The 15,050-nt window shown below is 33.4% G+C and overlaps 2 protein-coding genes across 2 annotated transcripts; both read right to left on the reverse strand.

The window, feature by feature from the left end:
* Positions 1-1,796: 1,796 nt before the first annotated feature.
* Positions 1,797-4,664, reverse strand: LOC109206089 (probable glycosyltransferase At5g03795). The gene is made up of 3 exons (XM_019368858.1): positions 4,229-4,664; positions 3,173-3,518; positions 1,797-2,676 (listed from the first exon to the last, which is right to left on the reverse strand). The coding sequence occupies exons 1-3, from the start codon at positions 4,582-4,584 to the stop codon at positions 2,002-2,004; spliced, it is 1,377 nt and encodes a 458-aa protein (XP_019224403.1). The 5' UTR covers positions 4,585-4,664; the 3' UTR covers positions 1,797-2,001.
* Positions 4,665-6,409: 1,745 nt separating this feature from the next.
* Positions 6,410-11,118, reverse strand: LOC109206090 (SRSF protein kinase 2-like). The gene is made up of 4 exons (XM_019368859.1): positions 10,641-11,118; positions 8,988-9,908; positions 7,036-7,083; positions 6,410-6,954 (listed from the first exon to the last, which is right to left on the reverse strand). The coding sequence occupies exons 1-4, from the start codon at positions 10,875-10,877 to the stop codon at positions 6,589-6,591; spliced, it is 1,572 nt and encodes a 523-aa protein (XP_019224404.1). The 5' UTR covers positions 10,878-11,118; the 3' UTR covers positions 6,410-6,588.
* Positions 11,119-15,050: the final 3,932 nt, after the last annotated feature.

The raw sequence follows: 15,050 nt of genomic DNA on the forward strand, positions 1-15,050 counted from the left end.
CCCTGTAACTTCGATAAACAGAAGGATGAAGGAGGCAATCTGCAGCGATTGATGTAATATGTAACATGTCCTACTCCACCGATTAGTGAGAACAATACTGGAAAGCCTCAATAAGATCGTTTATCTTCACTTCTTTTTAGATGTTATTCTTCTTTTAGTTCATTGATCTGGAATTCATTACGAATGACTAAGATTTACCCCATCATTTTCTTCAATTGATTTATACAAAAAGGTTACAATATCTTTTGAGACAAACAACAATCGCGTGTAACTTAGTACTTTAATATCTTAAATCTACCTAGTTGACTTATAAATGAATAACTAACATTGTAACAATTTTTAACTGTCGACATATATAAATTATATCCATTAGTTTACAAACCACTATGCTGTAGCTTTTGGTTTTAAATTTCGGGAGCTAAGCTCCCGTTTGACCATAAATTTTCTTTTTATATTTTTTTTCCAAAACAAATTAAAAATATTGTTTGATTATAAAAAATGACCAGTTTTTGAAGATGAATTTTCAAGTTTCAAAAAGTGATTTAGACTAATTTTTTCAAGTTTTTGAAATTCTTTACTCACAAAATTTCAACTTCTTTTTAAGTAAAATGCATGTCCAAATATAATACTATCAATTTTTAAAAACTAATTTTCATCTCATTTTTAAAAAATTCTTTTTCTCAAATTTCAACCAAATTTATGTCCAAACGTTAGCTTAGATAATGTGACCTATAGCTTTAACTATTCCCTATTTTCTGTAGTCAACAAACTAGTGATCATGTATCGGATTATGTGACCTAAGCTTTAATTATTCCCTCACAATGTTAACTTAACGTGGCCGTTGCGCACTTAGTAACGCTAATCAAGATTAACCGTACTATAATACTTAATGAAGCCTAACAACAGTGTGGACATAAGAAATGCTAATAAGTATTCCCTCCGTTCACTTTTAGTTGTCAAGTATTCTAAAAAAATAAATTTTCATTTTTACTTGTCATTTTTGGGCTTTCGCATATCAAGAGAAAAATAGTTTATTTTTTCTTTTTGCCCTTAGCATTAGTTACTCATTCCAAATCATTTTTCAAATCCATTAAGACTATACACTAATTAATATGGGTATCATGGTAAATTATGCACTTTATTTATTATTTCTTAAGGGGTGTGCAAAGTTAACAGTGGACAAGTAAAAGTGAACGGAGGACGTATTTGAAATAGCTGTACATGTTTAATAAGGCCTAATTCAAGTAATTAACAACTTTTAGTGTTCCAACAACCAGCTTGTCTTAGAAGGGGATCCTTGGAACAACAATAAAGTAATTTTTGTGTGACTTATAGGTCACAAGTTCCAGCATGGAATCGGGCAATGATACTTGCATTAAGATAGGTTGCCTACATCACACTCCCTTGAGGTGCGGCTCTTCCCTGACCCTGCATAAACGCGAGATGTTTCGTACGTTGGGCCACTCTTTTAACAACCAGCTTGCCTTATGTTCAGTTTGAGACAGTGGCGGAGCCATCTTATAGGAAGGGGTGTCAAATGACACCTCTTCGTCGAAAAAATACACTGTGTAGGTAGGTAAAAAAATAAATTATATATCATGGTAAATTATGCACTCCTTTGCTCTTTAGTCTTACGTGTATAATTTCATCTCTCAAATTTGGTTTGTAGTATTGCTCATCCTAACGGATTTTGAGTGGAACTTTTGAATGGTTGTCAAGTTTAACAATTATATTCGTTCATATATATATATATATGTGTGTATGAGTATTCTCAATATAGGAACATGCACTTAAACATAAGAAATTTTAATCTACAGTTCTGATAGTTCAACATTTGCTGCAACAATCACACCGAAATCGTACTACAAATATGAATTGTATCACCTAATTTAATTTCTCCCACTTGCCAGAAATCACTGAACTCATACATGTGGATTTATGCACAACTTTCCCTAACCAAATAGTAACAGCATATATTTCACATGAACCGATCATTCATCCTTATTCCTTAGTGTCATGAACATGAATATTGAGCCGTCTGAGCCAAATGGAATGAAGAATCATATGAAAAACATCATATCTTCGAGGAGGAAAATTTACCTCAAAATGTCTCCTTACTTCAAGTCCTCTCTTCTGCATTTTGATGTACTGTCTTTGAGGTATTGCAGTCAAGATTTTCTTCAGATTAGGTATATCGTTCGAACTCATTTCAACAGCAAAACTTTTCCAGTTCAATACATCACTAAATGGCGCGACATAATGATCCTTTAAGAGTATCGGAACACACCCCATGTAAAGTGCCTCGACCATTCTCGGGCTAGCTACTTCCCAACCACTCGGGCAAATACAATACTTACTCGTTCTAATCATGCCATAGTACGACACATTCTTCGGAAGGTACTCGTGTATTTGCACGTCTGGATCATCGTTCTTTCCCCAATGCTCCATTAGCACTTGCCTTATGTAGCCATGAATACCTCCCGCATAGAAAACTAAAACAGAACGATGTGATGGAGACGGCCCTCCAATTAATCCATCCGTTGTACCTCGAGGGAGATAGATTTCTGGCAACGATACATCCTTGATAGGATTGAATCTTTCAGATGTATTTGCATTACATAGAACTCTTATTGAGTTCTTGTACAAGTAAGGATTAGCTAAGGAAATTCTAGGACCCTGCGATATGGAAATTATATAAGAAGAATTAAGCACTGTCTCCCGTAAATATCAAAGAAAACAACCTCAAAATAATCTCAAGACTTGTAATAAAATTGTGCAAAGCTAATTATCATAAGTCATGATTCTTGGGCCGTTTCTCGACTATCAAGCCCCAGATGTTCAATTGAACCAGTATTTTCGACAACTAGAACACTAGTAGCGGGCACACCATGGATAACGTATTTTACGTTGTGGATGCAATAACGTATTTGCAACGCCATTGATATCTGGCAGGACAACTAGAACAGTAGCAGCGGGAACAACACCAAAATTGGTAGCACCATAAAAAAAATTTAGCAGCGGGGACAACACCAAATACGTTATTGCATCCACAAATAAATGATTCAACTGAACCAGTATTTTCGGCACAGACGTTCAACATAAGAACTTAAAGATCGAAAATATCAAGTTTAAATTCTGACTAAATAGTTTCTGCAAATTAGAGATTCCTTACCCAATCATGGCAAGCAAGCATAAAGTGATCAGATCCAAGGCTTCTGTTCCAATAAGGGTATTTTCTTGAGATATTATCAATATAATCTGCTGCTGTATTCCGCATAGGACCCCATTCCCGAGAATCGACAACATAAACATAGCTTACTATTGACAATACACTGAAGGGAAGGAAGTAAACATGGGCTTTTTCAGGATCATTAGTCCTAAACTTGCTAATCTCAAGCTGATGAATTAGAATTCCTTCAATTCCTAGTATTCCTTGACTAGCACTATAGTGAAAAACAGGGGGTTCACCTTCCTCATATACATATATCTTGAAATGTTTTTCCATTTCCAAGTAGCTCCTACAATTCCCAAATAAACAATCTTAATTTCATAGACAAAAGTTGAAGAATTTTAATTCCAGTTCAGTTCCATACTCAAAAATTCAAGAATCTTTGCACCTTAGGAAAAAAGAATCTTTGCACCAGCTCAATTCTATAGTCAAAATTTCAAGAATTTTAATTCCAACAACAATAAAAACATAACCAATATACTCTCACCGTGTAGGGCCTGAGAAGGGTGATGTGTACGGCATTAGTCAAAAATTTTACTAAGGGGAGTCAAAATATAAATAAGTAAGCATGCGGAGAAATTAAGGGGAGTCAACGTATAGTATTATACATAAAAAAAAAAAAAAAAAAAAATTTAACCTATCAATGCAGTGTGATTTTTCGTATCAATCGGCTTCCCTTGCTAAGGAGTGGCTCGGCCACTGTGTGTACGCAGACCTTACCCGTACTTTGTGGAAGGGGTAAGACCCTCAGCTCAAGAAAAACAATTCACAGCACGTTTGAAAAAGAAAAGCAATAGTGAAGAATTTTAATTCCATAGTCAAAAATTCAAGAATCTTTGCACCTAACTCAATCCTGTAGTCAAAATATCAAGAATATTAATTCCATAGTCAAAAATTCAAGAATCTTTCACCAACTCAATTCTATAACAAAAGTTCAAGAATCTTAATTCCATAGTCAAAAGTTTTTAAACAATGTTAAAAGCTAGTAGTAATATATACCTGTGGAAAGCAGTAGGATTCCAGTAAATTGGACCAGTAGGAACATACTCAGGATCATCAAATGTTTGATTTTTACTCTGAGCTTGTTTTATAGCAGCTCTTGCTCGTACAAGACCAGCTTCAATCCTCTCTAAACTGTTCAATTTCTTTTGTAATTTAGCAATTGGTGTTGGATTATTGTGTTTGCTCTTATTATTGGAAGTAACATTTGTTGCTAAAAACTGAGAAAAATTGCCAAAAGAATGGACCAAACGGAAGGTACTTGAACTTTGTAAACCAAAATAAAGAGACACTAAAATCAATGAAACTGAAATTAACCACACAACTCTGCTACTACTAGAAGAAGTAGAATCCATTTCTTTGGCGTTACTAATTGAACTCAGTATTATTTCATATTTGCATAAAATGACATGAAATAAGTTACGTATATTATGGTTTGACATTTGTTGGGGTAAAGTGAAAGCAAAGGAAGCGGCCACATCTTGGGGATAATCAAATACACATGACGTATGTCTCCTGCCATGCGTCTTTGTTTCCACGTTATTAGTTTAATTTTGTCACCTTATGGCATATTTTCCATGCAAAAATAAGAAAACGATAAAAACTCATTAAATTTCGGGGAATAATTTATAATCCATTAAAAAAGTTTATATAATATCACATGCATGAGATCAGTAAATATTTTGTTAACATTATAATCGGTCATAAGAGATTATTATTTCCTCCTAAATTTTTGAATTTTGTAATAAAAAGTGCATTAACTCCTTATGAGTAGCGAAGCTAGAAATTTTGCAAGGGTGTTCAAGATTTAATATACGTATGTAAAAAGTAATTTTTATTTATATACATAATATAATTTCTTATATACACAGTATAATTTTTCAATGAAAGGTGTTCAATTACCACCAAAGGATGTGGTGCAGTGGATGGGACTGCTCCTCCCTTAACCAGAGGTCTTGGGTTCGAACCCTAGGTATGGAAATATCCTTGGTAGGGAGCGCTTCCTCGCGAATGGGGCCCTACGCGGCGCAAATCCGTATATAGGCGGACTCCAATGCGGATACCGGACACTGGGTGGAAAACCAAAAAAAAAAAAAAGTGTTCAATTGACCACTTTTTATTGCATGTGGCTACGCCATTGTCCTTATATTTTGCTAAAATGAAAATGGTTGAAAATTCATCAATTTAGCGGCGAAATTACAAACTAAACTGCCAAATAAGATAATATTGGCCAATTTATTTGGTAGTGCTTTTTGCAAACAAATTGTGTTTGGCCAATCATTTCAAAAAGTATTTTTGAGTATCAAATTACAAAAAAGGACTATAAAAGTTTAGCTTGCAATTAGTATTATTTAAAAGAGATAAATAAATTTAAATATTTATTAGAAAAAAATTTAAAATTTTAATCAATATAAAATATAGTTATTCCAAATCGATAATATTGGGGTATTTAGTATTATTTATCGTTTACATGATGATTAAAATGTATCAAAAAAATTCAAAATACATCATTCAATATAACATAAAAATCTACTCTTATAAATCACTATATAAAAGAAGATAACTATTTATAGTAGAGAGAATATTCCAAAGAGAAATAGGAGAGAGAGGATATGATAGAATAAAAAAGAGAAGAAATTATGGTAAAAAGAGAAAAATAAAATAGAAGTGTTAAATTAATGAGGGATAATTTAAAAAATATAAATTTAATGTATGAATATGTTTGTCTTGGATAAATTAAGAAGGCAAGAATTTGTAACTTCTCCCCAAAAGCTTGCCGCTCAAAAGCACTTTTTTATTTTGTCAAACATCTTAGCTAGCGTTTGGCCATAGATCCCAAATTTATTTTGAAAAATCTGATTTGGTTAAAGTTTGGTTTGAAGATGAAAATGTGTTTGGACATACGTTTTCAAAACATATTTTCCAACTTTATTTTGGAAAAACGTGTATATAATTCCCAAGTTTTGGGATTTTGGCCCAAAAAATCAGCTCAATAGCTGATTTTGGGATTTGGCCAAAATATGGGCAAAATTTATGGCCAAACATGAGTTTTGAAAATAAATCCCAAATTTATTTTATCAAAAAGTACTTTTAGCTTCCCATAAGCTTGGCCAAACAGGCTCTTAGAAGCACAAGAAGCATATTAAAGAAGTAAAGGAATTTATATGGACTTGCCAAGAGTTTCAAGTAATATATGGTGCTATAATGCCTCCTTTAACTGTACATGGCTTAATTACCAAAGACACAACATGACGATATACCAAAAATATAGAGATTAGATCTCTTAGTGAGATGAACTGGTTAAAGCTGCTGTATACAAGTATCATTAATTTGACCAAGGAATTTGACAATTTTTAGTCCTAGTTAATAGCCATATTCCCCATCACAGCCTCCATAGCCTCTTTCCTTTCCTTCACACTCTTAATCTGCTCAAAGTTTTCAGTACCAGTGGCTGTAGGCTGTGCATCAGGCACGCGAGGTTCCAAACTGTTGGGACCTGTGTTCATCCATGGATGAAGAAGGCACTGAGCTGCAGTTGGCCGTTTCTCTGGGACAAAATCAAGTATTGGTATCAGGAAATCAGCAAAATCCCTTGCATCTTGCTCGCTGAATTCGTATTTCTCTACAAGGACCTTATCTAAGGGCCAAAAGCGTAACCGTCTGATGTGCCTCAAGTCACCATGTCTATTGAAGAACTCACGTGAATAACGGCCACCCAAGGCAATCTGGAAAGGACATAACATGTCGATAAAATGACTGCACATAAGTGTAACAACTTTGAAGTGGTTAAAGGTGCTTTCTCTTACTTTTCGGGGCATTGTTCCGAGAAGCTCCATCATTAGTGCTAGGTGGTCCTGCCAACCCGAGAAGCTTTGAGTAAATATATGTAGGCTATGCTCAAAGTTAAATTAAGTACTAAATCACAATAACAGTGGCTTTGGCAAGATTACATCAACAAAAAAGAACCATAAAGAGATCTTTATATCCAGGATAAGGAAACTAGAAATTCATCATAAAAAGGAATTGAGTTATGAGTCAATCCAAATAAAGGTCATCTCCGCATTTGGTCAAGTTCTATTTTGATCCCATGTATTTCAATTTGGCACAGAATTCTAGGTCCATGTAGCTTCCAAAACTTGGAGAAGACCACGAGGAACAAGATAGTTTGACATACACTAGGCATAATTTCCACAATCCTCGTGATTAAGCCCTTTCTAGTTGCAATTTCACTTCTCTTCATCTTCTACCGCTGACTCCTTGCAATATCCATAAGTTCCTATTTCTACCTCTTGCACCTCCCCCCACCCTCCCAATTGTAAATACTTAGTGACAAACTTCATATACGCATTTCTCCGTGAATAAGTGGAGAACATGGATTTTAAGACGGGTTTAATTGATTTTTATAGGATTTCAAATTCACAAGCAGCAAAAGGAAGCTAAGGTTAGATTAGCCAATTCAGCTTGTAACTAGGAAGCCTTTCGGGCGTCACTCTACATTTAAGGTGCAAGGCATGCCATGAGCATCGGTTCAACAGCTGGAGTGTTCGTCCAATGAATTCTTGCACCTACCTTTACCACCCTTGGGTTGCTTCCGGCGTGCACCGCCTAAGGGATGCACCTGGAAAACACCTATTACTAGTTAGTATCACCAGGTTTTTGCTGACCAATTTGTATACCTACCTCATTAAGACTTCTCAAATATCTTGCTTCAAATTTTCTTTTCAAACCTTTCTGGTTACCCTTTGAAAAGATAATTCAAGCAGCAAGTTCAGAGATAACATAGACTATTGTCGAACTCACTTTTGCTCTTTAACAAATTTAAGTATCTTCTTTTCATAACCATGGTGTCCGGGCCAGCTTGCACACACCTCGACTAATTTCACGGGTTACCTACTACTTCCCACCAGCTCAGGTACCGGGTAACTCTATTCAATAAAACCACAAAACATGAAAAACACAACATGTTCTCTTAACCCTTATTTGGCAATAAAAGAGCAAAGTCAACATAACATCACATAAAGAAACTAGAAAAAAACACCAAATGCATATTCGACCTCCTTATTCATACAAATACTACTGGCTTGTGCAAATACCAAATACATTCTGCGGAATGCACTTAAGGAATGTTACTCAAATACATAAAGCTCAAAAACTGCTATAGAACATATTGAGTTTAAGCTTCTGTTGTGAAATAATCTGTTCAAAAAATTAAATATATGTTAGCAAGTCCGTAAAGCTCACAAAACTACAATATAGCTTATTTAACTCAAAAAAGACGCATAAAATTGAATATGTAGCAGTCGATAGAAATTTATGTTCAACAAGAAGGATTAAACAAATATGTATGGGCAGTGCCTGTAAGGAAAAGTAGATGAACAGTTCTTATGTTGTTTTAACCCATGTTTAGCCATAAGATGGTTAATACCCCATATATGCTTTTAAATAATCAAGCTTCCGGAAGAAACCAGATGAACTACACGCCAACAAGTATCTCCTGACTAGACTATTAGTCTGCCAGTATATCCTTACTTCAGAAGGGTAATATAATTCTAGCTCATAGAGAAAGAACAGACAGAATTCAGCTCCTGCCCTCCTTTGCTCACTTAACTCCATAGCAATGTGCTTATTGTATTTTTAGTATAAAATGACCAAGTATCAGGTCAATACATTGTCCTTTCTTGAAACATAGAAACAGACCTTGGAAAAAAAAACATATAGTAGTAACTGTCGGGGAGTAATGCATTCATAAATATCATACCTCATCTCTATCGAAGTTGTCACCACTGTGAGGATCAAACAACATATCACCAGTGGCAAGCTCAAAACAAATGCAAGCAAAGGACCAAAGATCTGCTGAGGTTGAATATTTTGACCCAAGAATAACTTCAGGACACCTATACTGCCTCGTCTGAATATTATCTGTGAACTGTTTGTATGTCCAACAAGCATTCCCAAAATCAACCAATTTGCATTTTAGGTCAACAGACTCCAATGTCTTCCTCCTTCTAGAACCACTGCCTCTCTTGGAACCCACATGTTCTTTCCCACTAGCTGTTGCAGCATCAGCATTAGACGATCTATTAACACTAGCTAAACCAACAAGCTGATCAATTGGGAAATCTGCATTTGATTTTGCATTGAGAGACGACTCAACAGCTTTCTTCCCTGCAAAACCTTGAGCTGCTTCTTTGGCCTTTCTTCTGATCTTCTTCTTTTGGTTCTTATTTACATTCCCATTGAATGTTACATGACCCTTCACGTCCTTATTGTCAGGAAGAATAAGAGGGGCTCCTGATTTTCTCGGATCCTTGGACGGATCAATCATGGAACAGAGAAGAATGTTCTCTGGTTTCAAATCAGTGTGTATGATAGAAAGCTGTCGGTGTAAATAATCCAAACCCACTAGAACATGGAAACAGAGTTCTTTAACCTTGTGAATAGGAAGTCCTTTGTAACCAGTATATTTAATAAGTGTCAAGAGATTGTCACCTAAATTCTCAAAAACCATACACACATGTTGGCCGTTTGGACCTGAGTGCTTAAAATGATCCAGTAACTTCACTACACTTTTATTCCCGTCTGGATCACCTTCTGTAATCTGCTTTAGAATTGTTATCTCATCCAATGCTGCCTCCGTGTAGTGTTGTGCACTCTTTTGCACCTTCAATGCTACGAATTGCTGCATATTGACAAAAACATATACACAAAAACATTAGTACTTGCCATGATAGAAATAAATTCCAAACAAATAAGAGTTACTAGCAAGTCAAAAAAACAAACCTTAGTCCTTCTAATGAGACTTTTGCAAGAGCTATAAGCTAACATTCACGCTTATGCACAATTAGGTGAGCTAGGCCAATTCTAACATAAAACATAGCACTTGATAGACAACTAATATTAGAGTAAAGAGCTAGAATAGAGAAGCCCCATCGAAAGTAATACATGCTAGGAAATCTCAAGAAATCAAAGAGTCAAGCATTTATTCATCCTCTAATTATCCATTAACACTAAAGCTCATAATCCTCCAGAAAATGAATCCGAATCTTCAGTTTAAACAATGAATATGTAGTTCAAAAATAGCTTCAAGATTTATACGGATTTAAGTTATATACACTAACAGTGTAAACTATTTCTACACCATCAGCTCAATTTAACCGGCTAAAACGTGTAATTGCTCTATTTTCTAGGTTACCATATCAAGCTCGCAATGAAGATTTACATGCCTAGTAAGTCAACTTAACTCGATGCTGTAAAATTTTACACTCTGACAGCACAGAACTTAAATTAATACTATGCCTGTATCCATTAGCATAAAAAAGCGGTACTCCACAATCCCTAACATTAAATGAAGATATATCTACAGCACCAAAAGATGAATAAAAAAGAGAAGGTGAAAGCGAAAAAAACGTACGGACATGAGAGTATCCCAAGCGAGCCAAACAGTGGAGAAATGGCCCCAACCGAGCTTGCTTTGAACGATATAGCGGCCGCCTTTGAAAGCATCGCCTATTCGAACGGCATGATAACCTCCTCGCCTGTAATCATCTGTGCCTTCATCTTCCGAAGAAGAAGTACAATCATCACTGCTCTCTTCAATCATCTCCTCTTCTTCTTCCTTTAACCTCTGATCCTCACCGTATATCTCCATTTTTAATCAATTCTCTGTATCAATAATTAAAGTGGATTTAGTTGTTGAATTTGTGAAGTTTGGTGAAGAATTTTCTCAACCAATTTCCTCTGTTTCTGTGCTACTTTTTAACTTTCGCAGTTAAAAAGGGAAAATTGCATTCATATACGAAAACGCCCTTGTGCTACAGTCTTGTTGGGAAGAAACAGAGTGTCTGAAATGAAGATGATGAAGCAAGTACAAGTGGACTTCCTCCAGATTATATCACTAATAATTAATTCAGTGATAAAAAATTTATTTTAAATGAATCATTATGCAGATAAATTTTTGCAGTGAGATATAAGGGTGTCAATGAATCTCTAAAAATCTGAATCATTATGCTAAACTGATTTTTAGGGTTTTTTTTTTAATTAAATTATAGATTTTTATTTTTCTAAGTTACCGAATTATTACGTAGATTTCTAATTTTACAGAAATAAGAAGAAAAAAAAACTGAAATAAAATTATATATGAATAATATATTTTATATATTGAGGTTAAAAACCATAATGCATTAATTTTTTTCCTTAGGCCTTGAGGTTAAAAATCAATATATATATATATATGGATAATGTCGTGCGTTAATATTGAGAAAAGTTTTAAAAATGTGAAAACCATATTTGTTGTTTCTGGTCTAAAGATGGATAATGTCATTTTTTCTTGATATAATATTTTAATTAATATAATTAAGGAGGAAATAGATAAGGTAGAAGAAACAACATATTTAGACGGTAAAGAAAATAGAAGTTAGCTACAATAATAATAATAATAATAATAATAATAATAATAATAATAATAATAATAATAATAATAATAATAATAGAAAAAATTTACTTTAGTTAAAGAAATAAGAAAATAATGTAATTCACTATTACAGGAATATCACAAGAGTGCTAATTTCTTGAAACTTATTTTCACTTTAAGAAATCAAAGAGCAGATCGATTCTGAACTGCTTCACTCACTGCATCGGCAAAGTTTCCATCATTTGTTACGCCTGCAACAAAACCTCAGCTTTAACAGAAGTTGGGGTTCAAATATTAATATTTCAGATGGATCCTAATCAGAAAATTATATTGAGTACAAATTCTTTTGTTTCTCTTGTTTTCATCCAGGATTTTCTCTAAAGATGGGGAATTCTAAATTCATTACTTATCTTATTTCTTCTTTAATTAGACATATATAGGAAATAAGGTGAAGATACTGCGTACTGTTCATGATAACAATTATATATTTGAAAACTAAGTATTTAAGCAAAACATTTGAAGTTATTAAAATATAACATAATTATAGCTTCTTGTTTATTCAAAAGCATCGAAAAATTATAAATCCATACCTTTTCACAAAACTCATCAAAATGCTTATTATGCTGACTAATCTTCATTTTCTAAATATGCTATTAATAATAATATTAATACACAAATATTAATATTTTTTTTACATGAGAGACTTTTGATCTTACACAACTCCTCTCTCTTTCCGTTATGTTTAATTAATTTTGATTCTTTTTAAATCCTTTGTAATTTTTTTGACAGAAGGAATATGTAAGGACATCTCAAATCAAACATGAAACAACTCATTTACATTAGTATATTCTGACTTGAATAAGGAAAAAAAATACATAAATTCTTGTAGTTGGTAAGTAAAATAAAGGTATCGATATTAATCCCTATATCTAGCTTAAACATTCGTTCTAAGAAATGTCATTTTTTAAATAAATGTGCGTGAAATAGAGAACTAAGAAGAGATAACAAATTTATTAGCCTCAAACCTCTCCTGAGAGCAATGACGTAAAAGAAAAAACATAAAAGATCAAGATTCTAAAAGATTACAACCCCATAAGTACAAAATAAAAAAAATTAAGAAAAAGGTATGAAAATTACCTCCATATTAACTGTGAAACTGATACAATGTTTTCCAATTATATCACGGAGAAGGGTCATCAACTGCAATTAATCAACAACATACACAGGCAACAAACCAATTTAAATTGCAAGCTTTTACCATTGAACAAATAAATTAAAGGATTTTGGAGAAGAAAATGGAGTAAGAGATATTTATAAGCGACTGGAATCTGAAAAAGTTCAGAATTAACATATAGGTGCCAGGCTCCTTTTGTGAAAAAACTTCTTGTTACCTTCCTCCTAATTTATCCCCAGCAGATATCATGGGCTTATATTATTTGCATGCTATTGTTTAGAAAAAGAAAAAGTATAGTTACACTAATTCACACCTTGAATATTTATATAGTAGTTCGCAGGCCTATTTTTTAGAACAGGAAAAATAAAGCTACACTGATTCATAAATATTTGTTACAATCGTTCAACTATACTGAATGTAATGTCGTCCTCTTTAATTGTTACAACAGTTACAAAATTTAAAAGGATGAGTTGATTACGAATATGAAGGAACTCAACGTTAGAAGATAGGTTTTCTAGACATATTAAATTTAAATAAGATAAATAGAGAGATGAGGCAAAAAAATGCCAAAAAAGGAGAAAAAAGATAAATGTATTTCTTGATCAAAGAGACATGCCACATCACCTCCTTAAACCCTAGCTTTATATATAGAGAGATTAATTTAGTGCAAGGAATATCGCATCACAAGAATGAAAATACACTAAACAACACAACATGAAATTTGTTAAGTAGTGAAAGAAAAGTAAAGAAGAAACAAAAAAGCTTACAATTGTAATACCTGTGAAATTTTGATTTACACAAAGAGCACGATATGAATCTTCATCGTCCTCCTCTGTTTAACTCCCAAATTATACATTGACTTCTCTTGGAGATCAATTCCAAGTTTAAATGAATTCTTCTTTGTTGAGTGTAAGTATGTTATTTGTGCCAAGCTTTACCACACACAAAAAAAAAATGAAGCGAAAGAATGGGATTTAAAGAGGAAGAGTGCAGTATTGCAATTGTTAATACTTTAATTGTTACTACTTGTAACTGAAAGCTAGTATTTATTTCTAATCTAATTATTATCATTATATTCATTAATTAAGAGTTGCAACCGTTGCATTCCTATACATTAATAATTGCAACCGTCACTTTCCTCCTTGGATATTTAAGTTGAATAAAAACAGTTTTTACAACAAAATAGGTGGGAAAAAGCAAAAAAAACAACAAAAAAGATAAACCACATTTCTCGTCTAGGAATGATGCCACGTCACCGATATTTTTCCCAACTTTATATAGATATATAGATAGATGGATAGCTCGAATCGTCCATTAACATCCCTAGTGAGATATATCGTGTAATATACTTTATCTCATTTTTATTTACGAGTGATTACAACTTCTAAGAGACATCGATTTGGCTACTTAGTGATCTGTCTATTCCAAATTGAATGATGGGATTTCGAGTATTGACTTTTGTTTATGTTCTCATTTGAAACTGCTCCATCTTTTGAAAAAAGAAATACTAGTAAAAACTAAAAAGTTATATATGTAAGTTACATACAATAATAAGTTCCATCTTTGGATTAAATTTTCTTCATGATTAATTGATTCTGATTTGTTTTAGTCGCTACTTTTGGTTTGATTCTGTTCTGTTTTAATTTTTGTATTTGGTTCCAATTAATTGATCCATGGATGTTCTTGTTAAATTGATCTTAGCCCTGTTAGTTCATTGATTACCCTAGGTTGTAATTAGAATTAATTAGTTTAGGATGATCTTATCGGATTTGTTTGGCTTTAGCTGAATTTTTCATTTCTTTTGAATAATTAACCACAGTCACTAACTAAGGTAAAGGGGCTAGGTTCAGTTAATTCTAGGCTGGTAATTTCAAATTAAATAAAAGGGTAATTCAATGGAAGAAAATACTGCAAAAAATTCATTTGGAAAGTCCTAGAATATTCTAGATGGGGTGCCAATTATAATTTCAGAAACTTAGAGCAGTAACTTGAGAAACAAGTCAAGAAATAAAGGTCTAATTAATAAAAACTGAAATAAAAGAGGGGGAAAAAGGGGTGAGTGAAATCTGGAAGCTTCCCCCTCATTTCTGCCTATAAAAGGCAGTCCCCCTGCCTTCTTTAACAAGTTTTGGGAGCCCCCTGAAAATTCCCTAAAAGTTTAGATCTAAAAAATTTCCCCCCAAAAGCCTTCTGCAAGTTGAACAATCTAAAAAATTTGAATTTCAAATCCAAAAACC

Source organism: Nicotiana attenuata, unplaced genomic scaffold, assembly GCF_001879085.1.
Source record: "Nicotiana attenuata strain UT unplaced genomic scaffold, NIATTr2, whole genome shotgun sequence".
NCBI lineage: Eukaryota > Viridiplantae > Streptophyta > Magnoliopsida > Solanales > Solanaceae > Nicotiana > Nicotiana attenuata.

Bases quoted from the DNA above. Each gene is read 5' to 3' on its own strand.
- LOC109206089 (XM_019368858.1), bottom strand. From the start codon at position 4,584: ATGGATTCTACTTCTTCTAGTAGTAGCAGAGTTGTGTGGTTAATTTCA. The intron at 3,519-4,228 runs GTATATATTACT...TGGGAATTGTAG, and splicing joins AATCCTACTGCTTTCCACAG to GAGCTACTTGGAAATGGAAA. The intron at 2,677-3,172 runs GTAAGGAATCTC...TCCATATCGCAG, and splicing joins TGCTTGCTTGCCATGATTGG to GGTCCTAGAATTTCCTTAGC.
- LOC109206090 (XM_019368859.1), bottom strand. From the start codon at position 10,877: ATGGAGATATACGGTGAGGATCAGAGGTTAAAGGAAGAAGAAGAGGAG. The intron at 9,909-10,640 runs GTACGTTTTTTT...GTCAATATGCAG, and splicing joins CTTGGGATACTCTCATGTCC to CAATTCGTAGCATTGAAGGT. The intron at 7,084-8,987 runs GTATGATATTTA...TCGGGTTGGCAG, and splicing joins ACAACTTCGATAGAGATGAG to GACCACCTAGCACTAATGAT.